This window comes from Chelonia mydas, chromosome 6 (assembly GCF_015237465.2).
Source record: "Chelonia mydas isolate rCheMyd1 chromosome 6, rCheMyd1.pri.v2, whole genome shotgun sequence".
Lineage (NCBI taxonomy): Eukaryota > Metazoa > Chordata > Testudines > Cheloniidae > Chelonia > Chelonia mydas.
In genome coordinates this window covers 10,667,848-10,688,361 of record NC_051246.2, presented here as the reverse complement: position 1 = coordinate 10,688,361, position 20,514 = coordinate 10,667,848, and the positions used below count along the sequence as shown (strand labels likewise).

At 58.6% G+C, this 20,514-nt stretch overlaps 2 protein-coding genes across 7 annotated transcripts in view; both read left to right on the top strand.

The window, feature by feature from the left end:
• LOC119566362 (zinc finger and SCAN domain-containing protein 2) overlaps window positions 1–20,514 on the top strand; it is a 558,782-nt gene that overhangs the window by 295,793 nt on the left and 242,475 nt on the right. The window lies entirely within an intron of this gene.
• On the top strand, window positions 970–18,575 carry TGFB1I1 (transforming growth factor beta 1 induced transcript 1). 5 transcript variants are annotated; one of them, XM_037899065.2, is made up of 12 exons: window positions 970–1,827; window positions 6,118–6,168; window positions 6,669–6,823; window positions 7,110–7,177; window positions 7,672–7,814; window positions 8,461–8,557; window positions 8,827–8,932; window positions 12,044–12,283; window positions 12,801–12,974; window positions 15,247–15,328; window positions 15,598–15,746; window positions 16,492–18,575. In XM_037899065.2, exons 1-12 carry the CDS (start codon window positions 1,011–1,013, stop codon window positions 16,756–16,758), a joined length of 2,349 nt encoding a protein of 782 aa, XP_037754993.2. In that variant the 5' UTR covers window positions 970–1,010; the 3' UTR covers window positions 16,759–18,575. The 5 variants fall into 5 exon arrangements, with proteins under 5 accessions (XP_037754993.2, XP_043405134.1, XP_037754994.2 ...); XM_037899066.2 differs by lacking the exon at window positions 6,118–6,168 and having other exon boundaries at window positions 1,676–1,827; XM_043549200.1 differs by lacking the exon at window positions 7,672–7,814 and having other exon boundaries at window positions 1,772–1,827.

The following is a 20,514-nucleotide window of genomic DNA, read 5'->3' as shown; positions in this document are numbered from 1 at the left end:
TCCCCCCAGTCTCTCCTCTGCCACTGGGAGCCCCCTCAGCCTGCCCTCCATCCCCTGCCACTAGGAGCCCCCCCAGCCTCTCCTCTGTTCTCTGCCACTGGGAGACCCCCTAGCCTCTCTTCCTCCCCCCCCAGCTTCTCCTCTTCCCCCCCCCAGTCTTTCCTCTGCCACTGGGAGCCCCCCCCAGCCTCTCTTCCTCCTCCCCCCCCCAGTCTCTCCTCTGTTCTTTGCCACTGGGAGACCCCCCAGCCTCTCTTCCTCCCCCGCAGCTGCTCCTCTTCTCCCCCCCGTCTCTCCTCTGTCCTCTGCCACTGGGAGACCCCTCAGCCTCTCTTCCTCCCCCGCAGCTTCTCCTCTTCTCCCCCCCCCCAGTCTCTCCTCTGCCACTGGGAGCCCCCCAGCCTTTCCTCCATCCCCTGCCCCTGGGAGCCCTCCCCCAGCCTGCCCTGCCCCCACTATCACTGCCAGGGGTCCCTCCTGGCTCCCTCTGTTCCCCCCCCCCATCACCCACCTCCCTCGCTCCTGGGATCTGCCCTTCGCTCCCCCCTCTGGTTCTCCCGGCTGGGGGACCTCTCTTCCCCCTTTCTTGGCTCCGGCCCCGGCACCTCTCCCCACATCCTGTGAACAGTCAGCCAATTCTCTCATTTGGTGACAGTTTTTTCCCAACGTCCCAGCCAGAAAAGCCCGAGCCGGAACCCCCCCTGGCCCTGCGGCCTCCCCACTTCCCTTAGCGTCAGCAGCAAGAGGGGAATGGCACAAGAGAGAACCCAGGAGTCCGGGCTCTCAGCCCCTGCTCTAACCCACAAGCCGCACTCCCCTCCCAGCGCGGCGCTGGCCCCCTGGGGGCCCTCAGCAGGAGTAGTTTTGCCCCCCCCCCCAAAAGGAAGAGGGGCCCTAAGCAATGGCTTAGCCTGTTTATGCCTAGCTTGGGGGGGGGGGGGGAGGGAGGGAAAGAGAAGAGGGGTCCAGGCTCCCAGCCCCACCAGTTGCTGGTCCCAGCTCCCCAACCCATGGGGATGGAACCCAGGAGTCCGGGCTCCCCGCCCCTGACCCAGCCTGCTAATCGCCACTCCCCTCCCTTGGGGGATGGAACCCAGGATTCCGGGCTCCCCATCCAGCCACCACCCACTCGTCCCCACTCCCCTCCCTTGGGGGATGGAACCCAGGATTCCGGGCTCCCCATCCAGCCACCACCCACTCGTCCCCACTCCCCTCCGCTGGGGGATGGAATCCAGGAGTCCGAGCTCCCCATCCAGCCACCACCCACTCGTCCCCACTCCCCTTCCTTGGGGGATGGAACCCAGGAGTCCGAGCTCCCCATACAGCCACCACCCACTCGTCCCCACTCCCCTTCCTTAGGGGATGGAACCCAGGAGTCCGAGCTCCCCATCCAGCCACCACCCACTCGTCTCCACTCCCCTCCGTTGGGGGATGGAACCCAGGAGTCCGGGCTCCCCATACAGCCACCACCCACTCGTCCCCACTCCCCTTCCTTGGGGGATGGAACCCAGGAGTCCGAGCTCCCCATACAGCCACCACCCACTCGTCCCCACTCCCCTTCCTTAGGGGATGGAACCCAGGAGTCCGAGCTCCCCGTCCCTGTCCTGACCCGCTGGCCCCTGGCCCCTCCCTCGGGGCTGGAACCCAGGAGTCCGGGCTCCCAGCCCCGCGCGCCGAGCGATGCCCCGTTGCCATACATGGTCAGCGCGCAGGGGCCGGAGCCGGGCTCCCTGGCTCTCCGGGAAGACGCGTCACGGGGCGGGAGGGGATCGGGGGGGGGCTCTGCCTCCATCCGCCGCTGGGGCCGGGCCGCCATGGACGACCTGGGTAAGGGACCCGCTGCCAGGCTGGGACCCGCCGCGCCCAGCCCGGCCCCAGCCCCAGCCCCTCGCCCTGCGCCCGCTGCCCCGCTCCCTGTTCCCCCTCCTTCCCTCCCTTCCTTCTCTCCTTCCCTCCCTTCCTTCTCTCTCTCCCTCTTTTTCTCTCCCTTTTCCTCCCTCCTTCTTTCTTTTTTCTTTCACTCCCTTCCTTTTCTCTCTCCCCCTTTTCCTCATTCGCTCCCTTCTTTTTCTCTCCCCTTCTCTCTTTTTCTCTCCCTTTTCCTCTCTTTCTCTCTCTTCTTTCTCTCTCTCCCTCTTTCTCTCTCTCATTCACTCCCTTCTTTTTCTCTCTCCTCTTTTCTCTCTCTCATTCGCTCCCTTCTTTTTCTCTCTCCTTCTCTCTTTTTCTCTCCCTTTTCCTCTCTTTCTCTCTCTCCTTTCTCTCTCTCCCTCTTTTCTCTCTCTCATTCGCTCCCTTCTTTCCCTCTCTTTCTCTCTCTTCTCTCCTTTTCACTCCTGTCTTTCTCTCTCTCTTTCTCTCCCCCCCAACTTTTCCTCTCTCGCGGGCTGCTTTTTGCTCCCATTCATCCTTCTCTCTCCCCCCCCCCCGCCATTCCCCAGAGCGGTCAGGGCATGGGGAAGGAGGATTTTTTTGAGGGGGGGTGCGTCCCCCCTCCCCAGCCTGTCCCCATCTGGAGGAGAAGGAATTTCTCACCACATTCCTGTGGCTTCGTGGGGCCTGGGGTGGGGCCCAACCTGTAGGGGGCGCTAATAACCAGGGACCTCCCCCCCCCGCCAGCACCCTCCCTGCTGCCCCCCTCAGAAAGTTATACCCATGTGCCGCAGGGTCCCTTCTCTTCCACCCTTAACACGTGTGTGTGTGTGGGGGGGGCTGTGCCTTAGGGGGCGGGGGCAGTGCTGAGGCGGGAAGAGATGGGGGGCTGTGTCCCGGGAATGTGTCCCAGGAATAGGGGTGGGGGCAGGCTGTGGGTGGGCTGTGTTATTGGGCAATAGGTGGGTGTTTCACGCTGCGGGGAGGCTGTGTCCTAGGAAGGGTGTTTGGGGGCTGCACTCCAGGAAGGAGCCTGGGAGGGGGGCAGGGCTGTGGGAAGGGGGTCCCAGGATATAGGATCTGGGTTTGGGGGGGTCTGAGTTCTAAGAGCAGGGGCTGGATCCCAGGGGAGGGAGCTAAACTGGGGGGATGGGGTGCTGAGTTGTGGGGTGCAGAGGTTGTCCATCCCCAACCCAGGTAAGAGCCCCAGTGAGTCCTGCAGTGAAGACATGTCTGTGCTGGGGTACGGGTGTGGGGGGTTCACTGAGCTCCCCACCCCAGGATTCACCCCCCCTTGCCAGATTTCCCCAGCACCCCCTCCCAGCAGGAGTGTTGCTGCCCTCTCTTCCTGTCCCCAAACCAGCAGGGTGGGGCGGGCAGCCCACAGCAGGTGTGACCAGGACTGGGGGAACCACTGGGTGAGGAGGGGTTCTGGCTGCGGGGGGAGCCATGGAAGCTGGATGGTCAACCCTCACCCTGGGCTCACTAAACCTGAATCTCACTTTCCCCCTCTGTCCCCTGGTCTGGTTTGTTATTGTAGGGTCTCCTGTGACTGACAGAGGGACTGTATTCATTGTGGTTTGTTGTTGTAGGGTCTCCTGTGAGGGCTGTGACCACAAGCAGTGGTTTGCTAGTGTAGGGTAACTTGGGAGGGCTACCCATGCTGGGTTATTATTGTAGGGTCTCTTCCGGACCTCTAGGGCTGCTGACACTCCTTTGTTATTGTAGGGTTGTCCACAAGGACTCCTTTATTTTTATATGGTTGCTTATGGGCCTTGAGGCTGAACACCTGCAATTGTTTGCTGCAGGGACATTTACGAGATTGCTTTGTTATCGTAGGGTCTCTTGTGAGCACAAGGGTCTGTATGCTGGGTTTTTATTGTAGGGTGGCTCGTGAGCAGCAGGAGCTGTTTGGTTGGGTGGGGCCTCACGTGAGATATGGGTGGCATGTGCTGGTTTGTTATTGTAGGGTCTCGTATTTACACATGTTGGTTTGTCGTTGTAGGGACTTGGATTTACGCATGATAGTTTGTTGTAGGGAGGTGAATTTACACACAATGGTTTGTTGTTGCAGAGTGCTTGGAAGCACTGGGGTTACAAGCTCTGGTTTATTTTTGTAGGGTCTCCCATAAGCAGTTGCTGAGAATACTGCTTTGTTGTTGTAGGGTGCCCATTATTGTAGGGCCTCCTGTGCATGTTTTCAGGTTTGTTATGGTAGGGGGATAATGGGCACTCTGTGTTATCGTAGGGTCTCCTGTGAGCACAGCAATGGGTTGTTATGGTTGGGGGGCAGTGGACACTCTGTGTTATTGTAGGGTCTCCTGTGAGCACAGCAATGGGTTGTTATGGTTGGAGGGACAGTGGGCACTCTGTGTTATCGTAGGGTCTCCTGTGAGCACAGCAATGGGTTGTTATGGTAGGGGGGCAGTGGGCACTCTGTGTTATCATAGGGTCTCCTGTGAGCACAGCAATGGGTTGTTATGGTCGGAGGGACAGTGGACACTCTGTGTTATCGTAGGGTCTCCTGTGAGCACAGCAATGGGTTGTTATGGTCGGAGGGACAGTGGGCACTCTGTTTTATCGTAGGGTCTCCTGTGAGCACAGCAATGGGTTGTTATGGTTGGAGGGACAGTGGACACTCTGTGTTATCGTAGGGTCTCCTGTGAGCACAGCAATGGGTTGTTATGGAAGGGGGGCAGTGGGCACTCTGTGTTATCGTAGGGACTCCTGTGAGCACAGCAATGGGTTGTTATGGTCAGAGGGACAGTGGGCACTCTGTGTTATCGTAGGGACTCCTGTGAGCACAGCAATGGGTTGTTATGGTCAGAGGGACAGTGGGCACTCTGTGTTATCGTAGGGTCTCCTGTGAGCACCGCAATGGGTTGTTGTGGTTGGGGGGCAGTGGGCACTCTGTGTTATCGTAGGGTCTCCTGTGAGCACAGCAATGGGTTGTTATGGTCGGAGGGACAGTGGACACTCTGTGTTATCGTAGGGTCTCCTGTGAGCACAGCAATGGGTTGTTATGGAAGGGGGGCAGTGGGCACTCTGTGTTATCGTAGGGTCTCCTGTGAGCACAGCAATGGGTTGTTATGGTCGGAGGGACAGTGGACACTCTGTGTTATCGTAGGGTCTCCTGTGAGCACAGCAATGGGTTGTTATGGTCGGAGGGACAGTGGACACTCTGTGTTATCGTAGGGTCTCCTGTGAGCACAGCAATGGGTTGTTATGGTCGGAGGGACAGTGGACACTCTGTGTTATCGTAGGGTCTCCTGTGAGCACAGCAATGGGTTGTTATGGTCGGAGGGACAGTGGACACTCTGTGTTATCGTAGGGTCTCCTGTGAGCACAGCAATGGGTTGTTATGGAAGGGGGGCAGTGGGCACTCTGTGTTATCGTAGGGTCTCCTGTGAGCACAGCAATGGGTTGTTATGGTCGGAGGGACAGTGGACACTCTGTGTTATCGTAGGGTCTCCTGTGAGCACAGCAATGGGTTGTTATGGTCGGAGGGACAGTGGACACTCTGTGTTATCGTAGGGTCTCCTGTGAGCACAGCAATGGGTTGTTATGGTTCAAGGGACAGTGGGCACTCTGTGTTATCGTAGGGTCTCCTGTGAGCACAGCAATGGGTTGTTATGGTCGGAGGGACAGTGGACACTCTGTGTTATCGTAGGGTCTCCTGTGAGCACAGCAATGGGTTGTTATGGTCGCGGGGACAGTGGGCACTCTGTGTTATCGTAGGGACTCCTTTGACTGCGGTGCTGGGTTGCTTGCCCAGGGTTCTGGTGAGGGCTGAGTCAGGCTGATGTGTGATCCATGGTCTTGCCCCTCCCTGGCTTGGCTGCTCCTGGCTGCTGGGGAATGAAAAGGCCTCTGTGGGGCTCAGTCTGTGGTGGAAAATGTTCCCACAAAGGAGTGATTGTATGAGAGGGGGGAGTTGGCTGGGGTGGGAGAGGGGCAGGGGCGCTCTCCCCGCATAGTCCATGGTGGCCCCCCTGTGGTGCTAGGAGGTGCAGGGAGTGGATGGGGGGCTCAGCAGGGGGTGCCGTGCTGCAGGGAGTGGATGGGGGGCTCAGTGGGTGGGGCGCTGTGCTGCAGGGAGTGGATGGGGGGGCTCAGCGGGGGGCGCTGTGCTGCAGGGAGTGTGGCGGGGAACTGTCCCTTCACGGAATGTGCTAATCCCAGTGCCCCTCTGTCCCTCCTCCCCATCTGCCCCCCCATTTCCTTCTGTCCCGTCTCCTTTTCCAGGGGACTCTGGCTCCCCTTCTTTCCTGCTTGGCCCCCGTATAGTGGTGTTTGGTACGTACTGTATGAGCTCCCCATGTTCACAGCACACGTGGCTACTCCTAGGGCACTGCCTCAGGGAATCATTTGTATTGCTAAAGGTTGAATCTATTCTTGGGAGAGGAGTGGGGTCTAGTAGTCAGAGCATGGGGGCTGGGAGTCAGGACTCCTGGGTTCTATCCCAGCTCTGAGAGGGCAGTGGAGTCTTTTGGAAAGGGGGAGCGGGGGCTGGGAGTCAGGAATCCTGGGTTCTATCCCAGCTCCGGGAGGGTAGTGGGGTCTAGTGGGGGATAGAGGATCAGGACTCCAGGGGCCTTCCCCCAGCTTTGGGAAACTACAGATCTTGATGCTAATTCCACAGCCCCGGACCTGGGCATCCTCTCTTCCTTTTCTTGTCCCTTGTCTCTGCTTCCCAAGCCCCTGCTCCCTCTCTGTGCCCCCTCCCCCCCAGCAGTCCACCCCAGATCCATCCTAGCCTCTCCCCGACCCCCCACCTCTCTCTGCTCCCCCGACAGATGCCCTGCTGGCTGATCTGGAGACCACCACCTCTCACATTTCCAAGCGCCCAGTACTGCTCACGGACTCTGGGGCAGCCCACGCTAACGGGCTGGGGCAGGATGGGACGCCTGAGGCCAGGCCCCCTCCTCCACCCTACAACCCTCAGCAGCAGGTAACACTAGGGGGGTACTGCAGGGAGTGGGGCGAGGGCTCAATAGGGGGCGCTCTCCTCTGTCAGTGCTGGCCTGGCCCCAATCTGCCAGTGTGGTGCTAGGGGGCGCTGAGCTGCAGGGAGCAGGGACGATCAATCCTTGTGCAGCTGTTCATCAGGCTCTGCACCCCACCCCAGAGGTGGCTGCATCTCCCTGGTTAGTCTGAGACCCAGCAATCTCATGTCACTGGTGAATAGAGGCCCATTCAGTGACTCCTTGCACCCCCTCATGTCTCTCTCTTTGCAGGCCATGTCCATGGACCCTCTGCCTGTCTCTGCCCCGCCTAGCGGGGGCGATAAAGAGCATCTCTACAGGTGGGTCCCGAGCACAGCAGGGTTAGGTCTACAGGGGGCGGTACTGGGAGGGAGTGAAGGGTATGAGTGTGGGTAAGGAGCTGGGGGGGAGCTCACTGGGGGAAGGGAGGAAGAGACTGGCAGGGGTGGGGTGTGTAGGGCGGGGGAGAAGTGGGTGGGAGTGGAGGGGTGGGGGCAGGGGAGAAGAAGCGGGCGGGGGTGGGGTTTCTGGGGCAGGGGAGGAGAAGTGTGCGGTGGGGAGTGTGGGGTGGGGAAGGAGAAGCGGGCGGGGATGGGGCAGGGGTGGCAGCAGGCAGGCCTCCCCTTGGCTTTGGCCCAGTCCCTGCTGGCCATGGTCCAGCTGCTCCATTAAGAGGCTCCCTATAAATAGCGTCTCCATCCCGCCCTGCCTCCCCACTGCTCCCTGGGCTGGGTGGGAGCTGGCTCCTCCCTGCGAGGTGGCTGGGAGAGGGGGGCTGCTCCCCACACTCTGCTCACCCTCTGCTCCCCCCCAGCACTGTCTGCAAGCCCCGCTCGCCCCGGCCCAAGGAGTCAGCCGCGCCACCCTTCTCCTCGTCCAGCGGGGTGCTGGGTGCCGGCCTCTGTGAGCTGGACCGGCTGCTGCAGGAGCTCAATGCCACACAGTTCAACATCACAGGTAGGGCGCTGCCACCCTCTCCCCTGGCACTGCTGCTTTGGCGCACCGCTGCCCCCTGCTGGGCCGGGATCCAGGTTCCCCTCTGGGGCACTGCTGCCCCCTGTTGTGCCAGGATCTGGGTTCCCCTCTGGGGCACTGCCACCCCCTGCTGGGCCGGGATCTGGGCTCCCCTCCGGGGCACCGCCGCCTCCTGCTGGTCCGGGATCCGGGCTCCCCTCCGGGGCACCGCCACCCCCTGGGCCGGGCTCCCCTCCGGAATACCGCCACCCCCTGCTGGGCCGGGATCCAGGCTCCCCTCCAGGGCACCGCCGCCCCCTGCTGGTCCGGGATCCAGGCTCCCCTCCGAGGCACCGCCCCCTGGGCCGGGATCCGGGCTCCCCTCCGGGGCACCGCCGCCCCCTGCTGGTCCGGGATCCAGGCTCCCCTCCAGGGCACCGCCACCCCCTGCTGGGCCAGGATACCGCCTCCCCTCCATGGCACTGGCATGCTCTATTGGCCTGTGATTGGGGCCACTCTAGGCCTTAGCATCTCTCCCTATGGTTGTGAAATATTTTCCCCTGGTGGATACGCTTGGTCACTGCAGGCAACTAATGGAAACACTGTGTAAGTATGTGTGCGTTTGTCTGTCTGTCTGTCTTTTCCCCAGACGAAATCATGTCCCAGTTCCCATCCAACAAGACCCCTGATGGGGAGAAGCGGAAGGAGAAACCAGAGGATGCTGGGGAAGGGGGGTCCCCAAGCCAGTGAGTGACCCTCCCATTTCTGGCCGTTGGTCTATGGGGTTAAATATCCCACTGGTTGGGAGTCCAGACTCAGTACTGAATGGGCAACACCCCAGAGGTGGCTGCATCTCAGTGCCAGGTGAAGGATCCCTGTATAATCAGCCCCTGTGCCCCCCCCCCCCGAGGAATATGCATTTCAGGTGGGGTGAGGGATTCCTGTATAAACAGCACTGGGAGCCTTTGGTGGGAAGTTGGGGGGCCCAATGACCATGCTGTCATTTCCCTCCTAGGTCGGCTGGCTCCACCCCCCCTCCTGTGAAGCCATCAGCCACATCTGCTACCCTGGAGCTGGACAAACTCATGGCCTCATTGTCGGACTTCAGAGTCCAGAGCAACGTGAGTCTGGTACAGAGGCACTACGGGGGACAAGGCTGAGTCTGGGGGTGGGGGCTAATGGGATTCGGACTCTTCCTGTCCCCCGATGGGATCCTGTAAGTGTGGGAGTAAAAGAAGCAATGGGGGGAGGGGGCACGTGTGTGCAAGTGGAGGGACTTGTGTGTGTGTGTGAGAGCGAGAGCGAGCAAAGGCTGGTATGTGGACAAGGGAGAATGTGTGTGCAAATGTGTGTGCAGAAATGGGAGTAAAAAAGCATGTGTGAGAAGTGGTGTGTGCAAATGTATGCACAAATGAGGGTTCAATGGTGTGTCTGAGTGAGACTCTAAATGATCATGGAAGAGCAAGTGTGCTAATGAGCAAATGCACATGAGTGTGCAAGATGCAGTGCATGCAAACGAGCATGGGAGAGTGTGTGCGCAAGGGGCAGTGTGTGCAAATGAGTGAGCAAGGGGCAGTGTGTGCACATAAGTGTGCACAATAATTAGTGTGAGAGTCAGTGTGCAAGGGACCCTGGGTCTGTGTGGATGTGGAAATGAACATGCAAGAAAGAACGTGTGGGAATAAGTTCATGAGCCCACAGGCATGCATGCAGTATGTGTGTTCAAGCAAGTGCAAAGGTCGGTTTGTGTGTGTGCAAATGGGGGTGCAAGAAAGAGCGACCCAGCAGGTGGGCAAGCGAGTGTGGAAGTGGCTGTGGCAAGTATCTGGGCGTGGGTGAGAAACCACAGGTGTTGGTGCCAACATGGGTGACGGGGGCTGTGATCGTGAGTGTGAAAAAGGACACGGTGGTGCACAAGCGCGTGCCCTCTCACAGGGGAGCCAGGAGGGGTGAGTCTGGGGGACAGCTGGCAGCTGCCTGGGATCAGACGTGGCCTGGTGAGATCATCCGTGTGGCGGGCAGCTGACTCTGCCTGTCCCCTGCCTACAGCCGCCCTGCGGGAGCCCAGGCACCGGGCACATTCCTGCCCTGGCACCAGCCTTCTGGCAGCCCACACTCTGGTATGTGGCTCAGCCTGGCCTGCTGCTGTGTGCCGTGTGGTGCTGTTTGGCACTGGACAGTACTGGGGCGGCAAGCTGCCGCCGTGGGGCAGGGCAGGGTGGCATCCTTCTGGGTGTGGTGATGCACAGGGCAGCATCAGGCTCTGTAGCTTGCTGGGATGGTGCTGCATGGCATTGGGTATTGTATAGCATGGCATGGTGCAGCCCGGTGCTGCCGGTTTGGCCTGGTGAACAGGTGAGCACAGCGAGTGTCTGGTGTGGGATTCTCTGTCTAACTGGAGTGGGTGTGGCACCGAATGCCAAGGTAGGTAACAGATGACTTGGCGTGGTGCCCCATATCCCAGCAGCAGGGTACAGCGTAGTGCAGAAACCTGTATTAGTCTGGCATGGCACTGTGACGTTCCCCTGGTGTTATCTGGACTGGTGATCTGCTAGGTCACTCCAATCCTCAACTCTGGGAGCCAGCCTTCCCCTGCTCTGCTGTGAGAACCCCCACTCCTGGGCTGTTCACACACAGCCTCTGGCATGTAAGCTGCTCCCTGCTACGTGAGTGAGCACTTTTGGCCAGCTGCTGCTTGGATTGTGCAACCGAGTGACACTAGCCAATAGCTCCGGTCCCAGACACAACCCGAGGAACCTCCATCTGGCAGTGTCCAGTTATGCCCACTGGACTCTGCAAGCTCATATGAGTTTGTCAATTTAACAAAGCAATTGCTATGTACCAGGCTTGTTATCCCAAGGGGAGACTCTGACACACTGCAAACCAAACGCACTGCTTCAGGTAGAATAAACAAAAAGATTTATTAACTACAAAATATAGATTTTAAGTGATTATAAGTCAAAGCACAACAAGTCAGATTTGGTCAAATGAAATAAAAGCAAAACGCATTCTAAGCTGATCTTAACACTTTCAGTGTCCTTACAAACTTAGATGCTTCTCACCACAGGCTGGCTGGTTGCCCTTCAACCAGGCTCTCCCCTTTGATCAGCACTTCAGTCACTTGGTGGTGGTGGTGTCTGTAGATGGAGGTGGAAGAGAGAGAGCATGGCAAAATGTCTCTCCCTTTTATCATGTCCTTTCCTTCCTCTTGGCTTTGCCCCCCACACCCCTTCAGAGTCAGGTGAGCATTACCTCATCGTAGTCCCTGACTGACCAAGGGAAGGGGGGTGACTCACTCGAGAGCCCAGCAGATCCTTTGTTGCTGCCTAGGCCAGTGTCCTTTGTTCCTGTGAGGCTGGGCTGGGTTTGTCCCATACATGCCCTGATGAGGTGTGAACTGCCCCTCTGCTCCTGGAGAGTTTTTGCCTGGGCTTGTTTTAAGCCGTGAGGACACATTTTCAGCCTCATAACTACATACATGAAATCACACACCTATTACAACATGTTTACAACATCGCTATAACAACAATTTCTATAACATCACTGCAACAACAATGCTCAGTTCCATCATGAGCCTTCTGAAGACACCCGACATGACAAACTTTGCATTGGCTACCACACAATCATGATAAGGATGAAGATGGGGATGCAGGGTGTTCCCCCGAGGTACAGAGCATCACCTGGCGTGGAATGGTGGCTGGCATGGCCTGTGGCATGAAATGGATTGGGGTGGCATGCTCTGATCTGCCCTGGCATGGGTAAGGGGGTGCTGTGGTACAGACTGGCCAGCACCCACCATGGCTGGGTGGCAGAGGCTGTGGCCAGGTTTGGGGTGGCTGGTTGGCGTAATGCCTGGCACAGTGAGTTGGGGGCAGGGAGTTAGGGTGCTGTTTGTGGCCATGGGGCACGGGGCATTGTGGTGCTTCAGAGGCTGTGTGGCAGGGATGGGCACAATTTGGTGGCCTGTGTCATTCCTTGGAGGGGTGGGGGGGGAAAGATGGGGGCAATGAATGGAATGCGACCGGTGCTTTGTGGAAGAGTTTGGTGTCATTTGTGGTTACGGCTCCTGCAGGGCCATACAGCCCTGCCTGGTGCCAAGACGGGCAGCTTGGTTTGGCGCCGTGTGGCGCGCCCTGCATTGCTCTCCGTTGGGACACAGCGTGGTGCTGTATCGCCCGGGCGCCTTTTGGTGCATGTCTCAGCACCTCATATCACAGCCGGTTCCCTTCCAGCTCCCAGGGGTCTCGGCCGCGCCACCCCCGGCCCCCGCACGAGTCTCCCTGGTGCAGCAGCCGGTGATGTCATCCGTCTGCCCCAGCCCCTCGGGGCCGCCCCCCCCAGGAGCGCCGGCCCCGCAGGGTGGCAACTTGGACAGCATGCTGGTGATGCTGCAGTCGGACCTGAGCCGCCAGGGGATCTCCACCAGCACCAAGGGGCTGTGTGCCTCCTGCCAGAAACCCATCGCTGGGCAGGTGCGGAGAGGACTGGGGGCATCTGGGGGGGAAGGGGGAGGGGAAATCAGGGAGGTGGGTGCAGGACTCAGGGGCTGGGGGCACGCAGAGGAGCAGGGCACTTGGGAGCAATCAGGGGTAGGACTGGGAAGTGGATTAGGGGAGGAGAGATTGGGGAGGGGGCGGGGTCAGTTTTGGAAGGGGAGGGACAGGTTGGAAGAGCGAGTGGGAGATGCGGAGGATGTGCAGCACTGGGGGGGGGGAGGGGGGGAAAGGAGGAGCACCAGGTGGGGTGTGAGGGGGAGGGGAGGCAGGTCAGGGGAGGGGCTATCTGGCGGATGAGGAGGGGTTGGGGGAAATGGGGGGAGGGAGGAAGGGGCCTGTGGAGGTGGGAGTCCAGGACTAGCAAGGGGAAAGGGAGGGGCCAGTGTGGGAAGTGGGAGAAGGGAGGAGCTGAGTCTTTTCTCCTCTTGGTAATGGGTGTGCATCCATCTATCTATCTGTCTGTCTGTCTGCCCTCCCACCCGCCCTTGCCCAGGTGGTGACGGCGCTGGGCAACACCTGGCACCCCGAGCACTTCGTCTGCACCCACTGCCAGAAGGAGATGGGGGGCAGCAACTTCTTCGAGAAGGATGGCGCCCCCTACTGTGAGAGGGACTACTTCCAGCTTTTCTCGCCCCGCTGCGGCCTCTGCAATGAGCCCATCCTGGATGTGAGTTGGCCACGCAGCACCCTGCTGGTGCCATTCCCTCAGAGCACAGTGCAGTGCAGGAGAATGCAGTGCTGCACAGTGCTGTGTGAGAGAGTGCAGTGCCATGCAGTGTTATGAAGGGTGAGAGCACAGTGCCAGACAATGCAGTGCCGTGTGAGACCACACAGTGCCATGCAGTGTTATGAAGGGTGAGAGCACAGTGCCAGACAATGCAGTGCAGTGTGAGAGCGCAGTGCCATGCAGTGTTATGAAGGGTGAGAGCACAGTGCCAATGAATGCAGTGCAGTGTGAGAGCGCAGTGCCATGCAGTGTTATGAAGGGTGAGAGCACAGTGCCAGACAATGCAGTGCAGTGTGAGAGTGCTGTGCAGTACCTTGTAGTGTGACAGTGTTAGAGCATGCAGTGACATTCGGTGTGAGAGCACAGTTCAACACAATTCAGTGCAGTGTTAGTGTAGTGCCACACAAGGCAGCACATTGCAAAAGTCTACCCTCAGTGTGAGACAGCACAGAGCCACACAGTGTAGTGCATGCAGTGATACACAGTGTGACAGAGCAGTGTGCCACATGATGCAATGCAGCACTGTACAATGCAGTGCTATATACTGTGGTATAGTGCTATAGAGTGTAGTGTGAGCAATGCAGTGACTGAGTGCAGTTAAACACAATGCAATGCTGTACTGTACGTAGTGACTGCATGCAGTGAGACCCAACAGCATGTGTGGTGAGGCTATAGAATGCAGTGCACTGACTGCACTGTTATGACATGGAATGTAGTGCTGCAGATTGCAGTGTGATAGAATACAGTGCACTGACATAAAACAGACCAGTACAGATTGCCAGTGCAGTGCTAGAGAAGGCAGGGTAATGCCTCAGAAAGCAGTGAGAATCTATGGGATGCAGTGTGCTATGATGCAGGGTGACACAACAGTACATGGAACATTGCAGGGCAATGCAGTGTAACATAAGGCAGTGGGTGTGGGTGGGGAATTGGCCATGCAGCGCCAGAGTGTAGTGTGGTGCAGTGGACTCTAGGGTGGTAGCTCCCCCTTCAGGCAAGTGGGGTCATCTCACCCTGTGTGATGAGACCCCCCCCCCCCCCAGGGAACAACCTGAAACTGTGAGACCACTGTGCCTCCTTAACTCTCCAGCCTGGGCTGTCTCTCACAAAGCTATGCCAGTGACAAGCAGCAAACCCCTCCAGGTGCTGTGATCACTCAGCCATCAGCATGGGGAGCCCCACACCCAGCGAAATTGCATGAAGGCTCTCTCAGCCAGGCATGAATTATAAAGAGAGAGGCACCAGCCAATCACCCCAGTCCCCAGCCTTGCACCCCAGAAATATACCGTCTTGCACTGCTCAAGACTCTCTTGGACAGTGAAAGCTCATTAATTAGTTCGCCACGCCAACAAAGGGTAGTGGACATGCGATGGCCCTTGTTAACCTGAGCTGAGATTCCCCAAGCACTTCAACCAAAACTGCACTGTTTTAGGTGAAATTTAAACAGATTTATTAACTACAGAAAGATCGATTTTAAGTGATTATAAGTAGCTGGCATAGAGCTCAAAGTTGGTTACAGAAGAAATAAAAATAAATTTGCACTCTAAAGTCTACAGACTAAGCAAGATTTGAGTCAAGCAGTTTCTCACCCTAATAGATGGTACCGGCAGCTCACAGTTCTCAATACACAGGCTGGATTCCCTTCCCAGCCTGGGACCAATCTCCCTAGTTCAAAGTCTTTGTCTTCCAGATGCTCTTGCAGGTGTTGAGATGGGGGAGAAGAGAGGCCAAGTGATCATGTCACTCTCCCTCTTTTATACTTTCCTCCAGCTGCCAGAATGATCCTTGCTGTGATGTGGGTTAGGCGGCTTTCACTGGGTACGTGCCCTCTCTGAGGAGTCTCTGGGATGGCCACTGGAAGAGTCGATTCCACTTAATGGGCAATCAGCACATGTCTGGCTGGTCCTGATATAAATCTGTCTTACTAGGCGCTCCTTTGTTGCCTCTCAAAGGCTGGCTGTGGGCGATTCCCAACCTCACCACCTATTCCAGTAACACACACATAGCAAAATTTCATAAGGTCAGATACAACGATCACATGTCCAATCCAACGGGATAGCAATGTTCAATGGCTCAAGACTTCTGAAATGATACCTCACAAGGCATACGTTGTACAAAACAGTTCATAATCATACTGCAGTGGTGAATGTGGGGGGGCCCAGGGCGCTATTTTGAGGCACAGAGTGTCACACCCTGACTCTGTCCCTTCCAGAAAATGGTGACAGCTCTGGACAAGAACTGGCACCCGGAGCATTTCTGCTGTGTGAAGTGCGGGAGGCCCTTCGGGGAGGAAGGTGAGTGAGCACCCCTGCCCCACTGTATCCCACATCTCAGGGGACCTAGGCTGCGCCCCAGTAACCCCTCCATGAGACAGACCAGTCCCCCAACTAGCATTGCCCCCATTGCTTGACAGAGAACAGCACCCCCAACTAGCACTGCCCCCACTGCATCCTCTCTGTGGGAGCACCCAGACCCCTCACTTGCAGTGACCCTCCCCAGCCTGCTGCAGTGCGGCTGGTCACTGAGGAGCCCACTGGACCCTGCTCTCTGTCTCCCCCCACAGGCTTCCATGAGAAGGACGGCCAGCAGTACTGCCGCCAGGACTTCTACGAGCTCTTCTCCACGCGCTGCCAGGGCTGTGGCCAGGCCATCCTGGAGAACTACATCTCGGCCCTCAGCGCCCTCTGGCACCCTGAGTGCTTTGTCTGCAGGGTGAGCCCCCCCTCACCGCCCGGGCACAGCGCTGTGGGGCTGGAGGGGAGGGGGCAGCGGGGGAGGAGGTGGGGGAAGAGGGCAGTGCAATGTTGGGGTAGGAGGGACCATGGAGGGAATAGGGGAGGGGCGCTCTGGGGGATGGGGGAGTGCTGGGAGTATGGGGAATGTGCAGTGCTGGGGGGGGAGGAGATGGGGAAGCGCAGAGGAAGTGGGGGGATGGGGCAGTGCAGGGGGAGGTGGGGGGAATGGGGAGGGGGCAGTGTGGGTGGAGGCAGGGGATGGAGTGCAGGGGGATGGGGAGTGGGAGGGGAAGATGCAGTGCGAGCAGTGGTGGGGGAGGGGGCAATGTGGGGGATGAGGGGACGGGGCAGTGCAGGGGGCTGTGGGAGTGTGGGGAAGGTGGGGGAGGGGCTGTGGGGGATGGGGCAGTGCAGAGGGAAGGTGAAAGGTGGGGGAAGGTGGGGGAGGGAGTGCAGGGGGATGGGGAGTGGGAGGGGAAGATGCAGTGTGAGCAGTGGTGGGGGAGGGGGCAATGTGGGGGATGAGGGGATGGGGCAGTGCAGGGGGCTGTGGGAGTCTGGGGAAGGTGGGGGAGGGGCTGTGGGGGATGGGGCAGTGCGGGGGGGGGAGGTGGGGGGACAGGGATGGGGCCATGCAGGGAGAGGTGAGGGGAGGGAAGCCGGGGCAGCGTGTGGGAGGGGCAGTGCGTGCACTCACCCCTCCTGCCCCTTCCCCCCCCCAGGAGTGCTACGCGCCGTTCCTGCAGGGCAGTTTTTTCGAGCATGACGGGCGGCCCTTCTGCGAGACGCACTACCACAAACAGCGGGGCTCGCTGTGCTGGGGCTGCGAGAAGCCCATCGCCGGGCGCTGCATCACCGCCATGGCCCGCAAGTTCCACCCCGAGCACTTCGTCTGCGCCTTCTGCCTCAAGCAGCTCAACAAGGGCACCTTCAAGGAGCAGAACGACAAGCCCTACTGCCACCCCTGCTTCCTCAAGCTCTTCGGCTGAGCCCCGCCCTTCTCCAGGCAGGCCCCGCCCCCGGGCCCAGCCACACCCCAACAGGCCCCGCCCCCTGCCCTAGCCACAGCCCCAACAGGGCCCGCCCCCTGGCCCAGCCACACCCCATCATACCCCGCCTCCTGGCCCAGCAGGCCCCACCCCTGGCCCAGCCATGCTGGGCAAGCCACGCCCCACCCCACAGCCGTGCTTCAGCAGGCCGTGCCCTGGGCACATTCACCCCCCGGCAGGGGGCACCCCGCAGCAAGGCCACGCCCCGGCAGGCCCCTTACCTGGCATAGCCACGCCCACCGTCTCTGAGTGGGGGATGGAAAGGCCATGGTCCCCAGCACAGGCATGTCAATCATTGCCAAAGGCGGGGTAAGCCACGCCTCCCAAGACACCGTGGGAAGCACCACCTCTTTCGGAGCCACACCACAGCTGGCAGGGGCCAGCACATCTGCCCTTCCTCCCATGCTGCTGATAGGTCTTGCCCCCCCCAAGCCACCTGGAGGCCCCGCCCCCAAGCTAAGCAGAATTCGAACCCCAGGCCCACAGGGGATGGGCACTGGCCATGGATCACCTTGTCCAACAAGAAGGCATGGTCACTGGGGGCAGAGAGGAAGGGCCACCGGGCTAAGGCCTGCCTTCAATGGGGTGTGGCTGTCTGGGCTAAGCCCCGGCCCCTGGGCACAGCAAAGAGGGGGGGAACGTGGCTTATTTTTTCCAAAACTCACGTTGAAATGTCATAGGATCACAAAGTGTCTTCAGCTCTGGGCTGCGGGGGTGTGGGTGGGGAATGGGGGGGAGGGGGCGTAAAATGGGGCAGGTGGGAGATAATTCAGGGGAAGGGGAGAAAGGGGTTTATTACAAGCACAAATAAGGGAGGTATTTTATACTCATGCTGATGTGTTGCTGTTCAAACACAGTGGGGGTCTCTCCAGACTGGCACCAACAATCCTCACCCCCAACGCTATGTGGCTGTTAAACAGCCCCTGCGCCCTGCCCCAGAGGTGGCTGCATCTCAGTGCAGGGTGAGGGATTCCTGTATAAACAGCCCCTGTGCCCCACCCTAGAGGTGGCTGCTTTGCAGTGCCGGGTGAGGGCTCCCTGTATAAACAGCCCCTGTATGCCACCACAGAGACAATGGGGTGGGGAATAGGATTGGAGGCCTTTCCCCTCTAGGGGGTGCTGGTGTGTGGAGGGGAGATTGCCTGCGTATGGGGACCCTACTGTGCTCCACAATGTGTCTTGTCTTTTATTTTGCTTTTTATACACTCAGTTACGCTGAAGCTTTAAGTATTTATTGTAATTTTGGGGCTCTTTTAAGGAGCGTTCATGACAGCACTCTGGGCTCTGTTCCAGCTTGGAGACAGGATCGGGAAGAGCCAGAGAGCCTGGGGGCCGAGCGTAATGGGTCCTGTGGGGGGAGCGGGATTGTAGGCAGAGAGCATTCTGATCTGAAAGAGGGCAGCGGGAACGCTGACGAGACAGAAGAGATCAGGGAATGAGACACAGGGTCTTTCCCCTCTTAGGGGCACCAGCTCTGATCCATCCCAAGCACTGGCTGGCTCAAACTGTGGGCAATGGGCCAGGGGCCTTTCCCTTCTAGGGGGCGCTGGTCCCAGGTTACTTGCTGGGGGAGCAGGCAGGATTGTATCAGGGTCACATTTCTTCTTTTCTTTTACTGTATAAGCCCAAAATGCTTCTTCACTCTCACTGCTGTCAGGTGCCCAGCGGGCGTTGGCACGCACGGGTCATTTCTACCCGGCGTGCGCTCACTGCTGTATCCATGGGTATTACAGAATAAAAGCCACGTTTGAATAAAACGCTGTGTGTGTGTGAGTGTGTGTAAGCGAGAGAGCACAGTGCTGCCCCCTGCTGGAGGGTAGCAGGGACCCCTGCGTGTGTATCCTGGGCATAGGATCATCGTGCGCGTGTATCAGTGTTCGAGGGGGGGAGTGTCAGAGATTCTGGCTCTGGGAGAGGGCTGGGGGTTGGGGTGTGGGCTCCCGCCGGGTGGCACTTACTTCGGGCAGCTCCCGGTCGGCGGTGCAGCGGGGCTAAGGCAGGCTCCCTGCCTGCCCCGGCCCCATGCAGTTCCCCGAAGGGGCCAACGAGCCCCTGTGGCCCCAAGTGTGTGAGTGCAATAACGAGCCTGATCTTAACGGCCTTCCCGGTCACGTTCCCCTTATTACTTGGTTCAGCTCCTTCGTCTTCCATGGAGCCACGCAGGACAATGCTCCCCACCAGGGCAATAAATGGGGTTAGATGCAGAGTTGGAGGCCAGAAGAGACAGTTGTGAGCATCTCACCTGACCGCCTGTCCAGAGCAGGCCAGAATTGCCCCCAAATAATTCCTAGAGCAGAGCTTTCAGAATGGGGCTGCCTGGATAGACAGAGGGCTCTGTATGGGGATGGAGAGAGAGGGCAGTGTGGGGAATGCACAGATAAGGGTCTATGGGGCTAGACAGGGGGGGTCTGTATGGCACTGCATGGATAGAGGGAGAAGGACAGAACTCCAAGCTCATGCCGCTCATCATTGGCTTGTAACTGGGGTTCCCAAGGCCACGAGGCCGAGGAAAGGGAAACCAGCAGTCACAAGGGGACTAGAGGAGATAGACTCTCACCAGCCCTAGGTCTGGATCTGAGCCAGCACCTGCTAGAGGGGACAGACTCCATACTCCATTCCCCACCCCTCAAGGCAGCCAGTCCCCCGCTCCAGGGCCCGATTGGAGCCAGCCCCGCCTAGAGGGGAAAGGCCCCATTCCCCTGACCCAGCCAGTTCCCCACTGTGGTGTCAGGTGGACAGAGGAGTTTCTTTCACTTCCTCCCCTTAACTGTTGGGCAGTGTTGCCCTGTGTCTCCCATGTCCCACCCCAGAGGTGGCTGCATTTCAGCACCAGGTGAGAGATCTCTGTGAACTGAAATGCACATATTGGGGGGGAAAGCTCCCAAAGTGACTAAGTGATCCTGGCCCCTAAGGGCCTAAATCCCTGAAAATGTGGCTCAGGGCATTTCTACACATCAAAGTTATTTCGGATTAACCATAGTTTTGGGGGCTAAACTGCCCTGAGTTCCCACGGACGTTTTTTTCCTAGCGAGTTGGCACAAGCCACCGGATTGAACTCAAATTCCCAGACTGCGCTGGCCAGGCCCATTAAAGTCACTGAACATCCTCCCTGTGGGATAGTGGTTGTCCTAGAAACATACACCCCTGCTCCAGCCATTGGAAAGTGCAGTCAGGGCAGTCAACATACAATTCTGCTCCTCACAGCGCCCCCTGCTGGGGGAAGCTGCAGCGTGGGGAATAGAAAGAGAGACAGGGAGTCTTATCACTAGATCTTGGTTTTTTATGAGGTGGGACGATTTGGTTTTCTAGTGCCAGTTTGGGGATTAAAGTGCACAAAATGTGGGGGGGGGGTCAGCCCCCCCTCCCAGCCCCCTTGTGGTGGTTCTGCCTCTGTTTCCCTCTTAGTCCCAAGAATAGGGACAGGCCTAACTTCCCTCAGGGCAGTGATGGCAAGTCACCATCTCTAGTCCAAAGAGCTTTGCCACCCCCCCGGGCTACCCTTCCTCCACTCCCTCACAGTGCGCTGGCCGCCAGGGCTATCTCCATGGGGGCAGAATTCTTGCTTCCATCGTGGGACTCAATGGGCGGGGAGGGGGGATTCTGGCGATGTCGGGAATATCTGGCAAAGAACCAGGCCAATGAATAAAGAAGAAATGATCTCTGGTGGGACAGACGTTTGTCGGAGGCCATTGATAG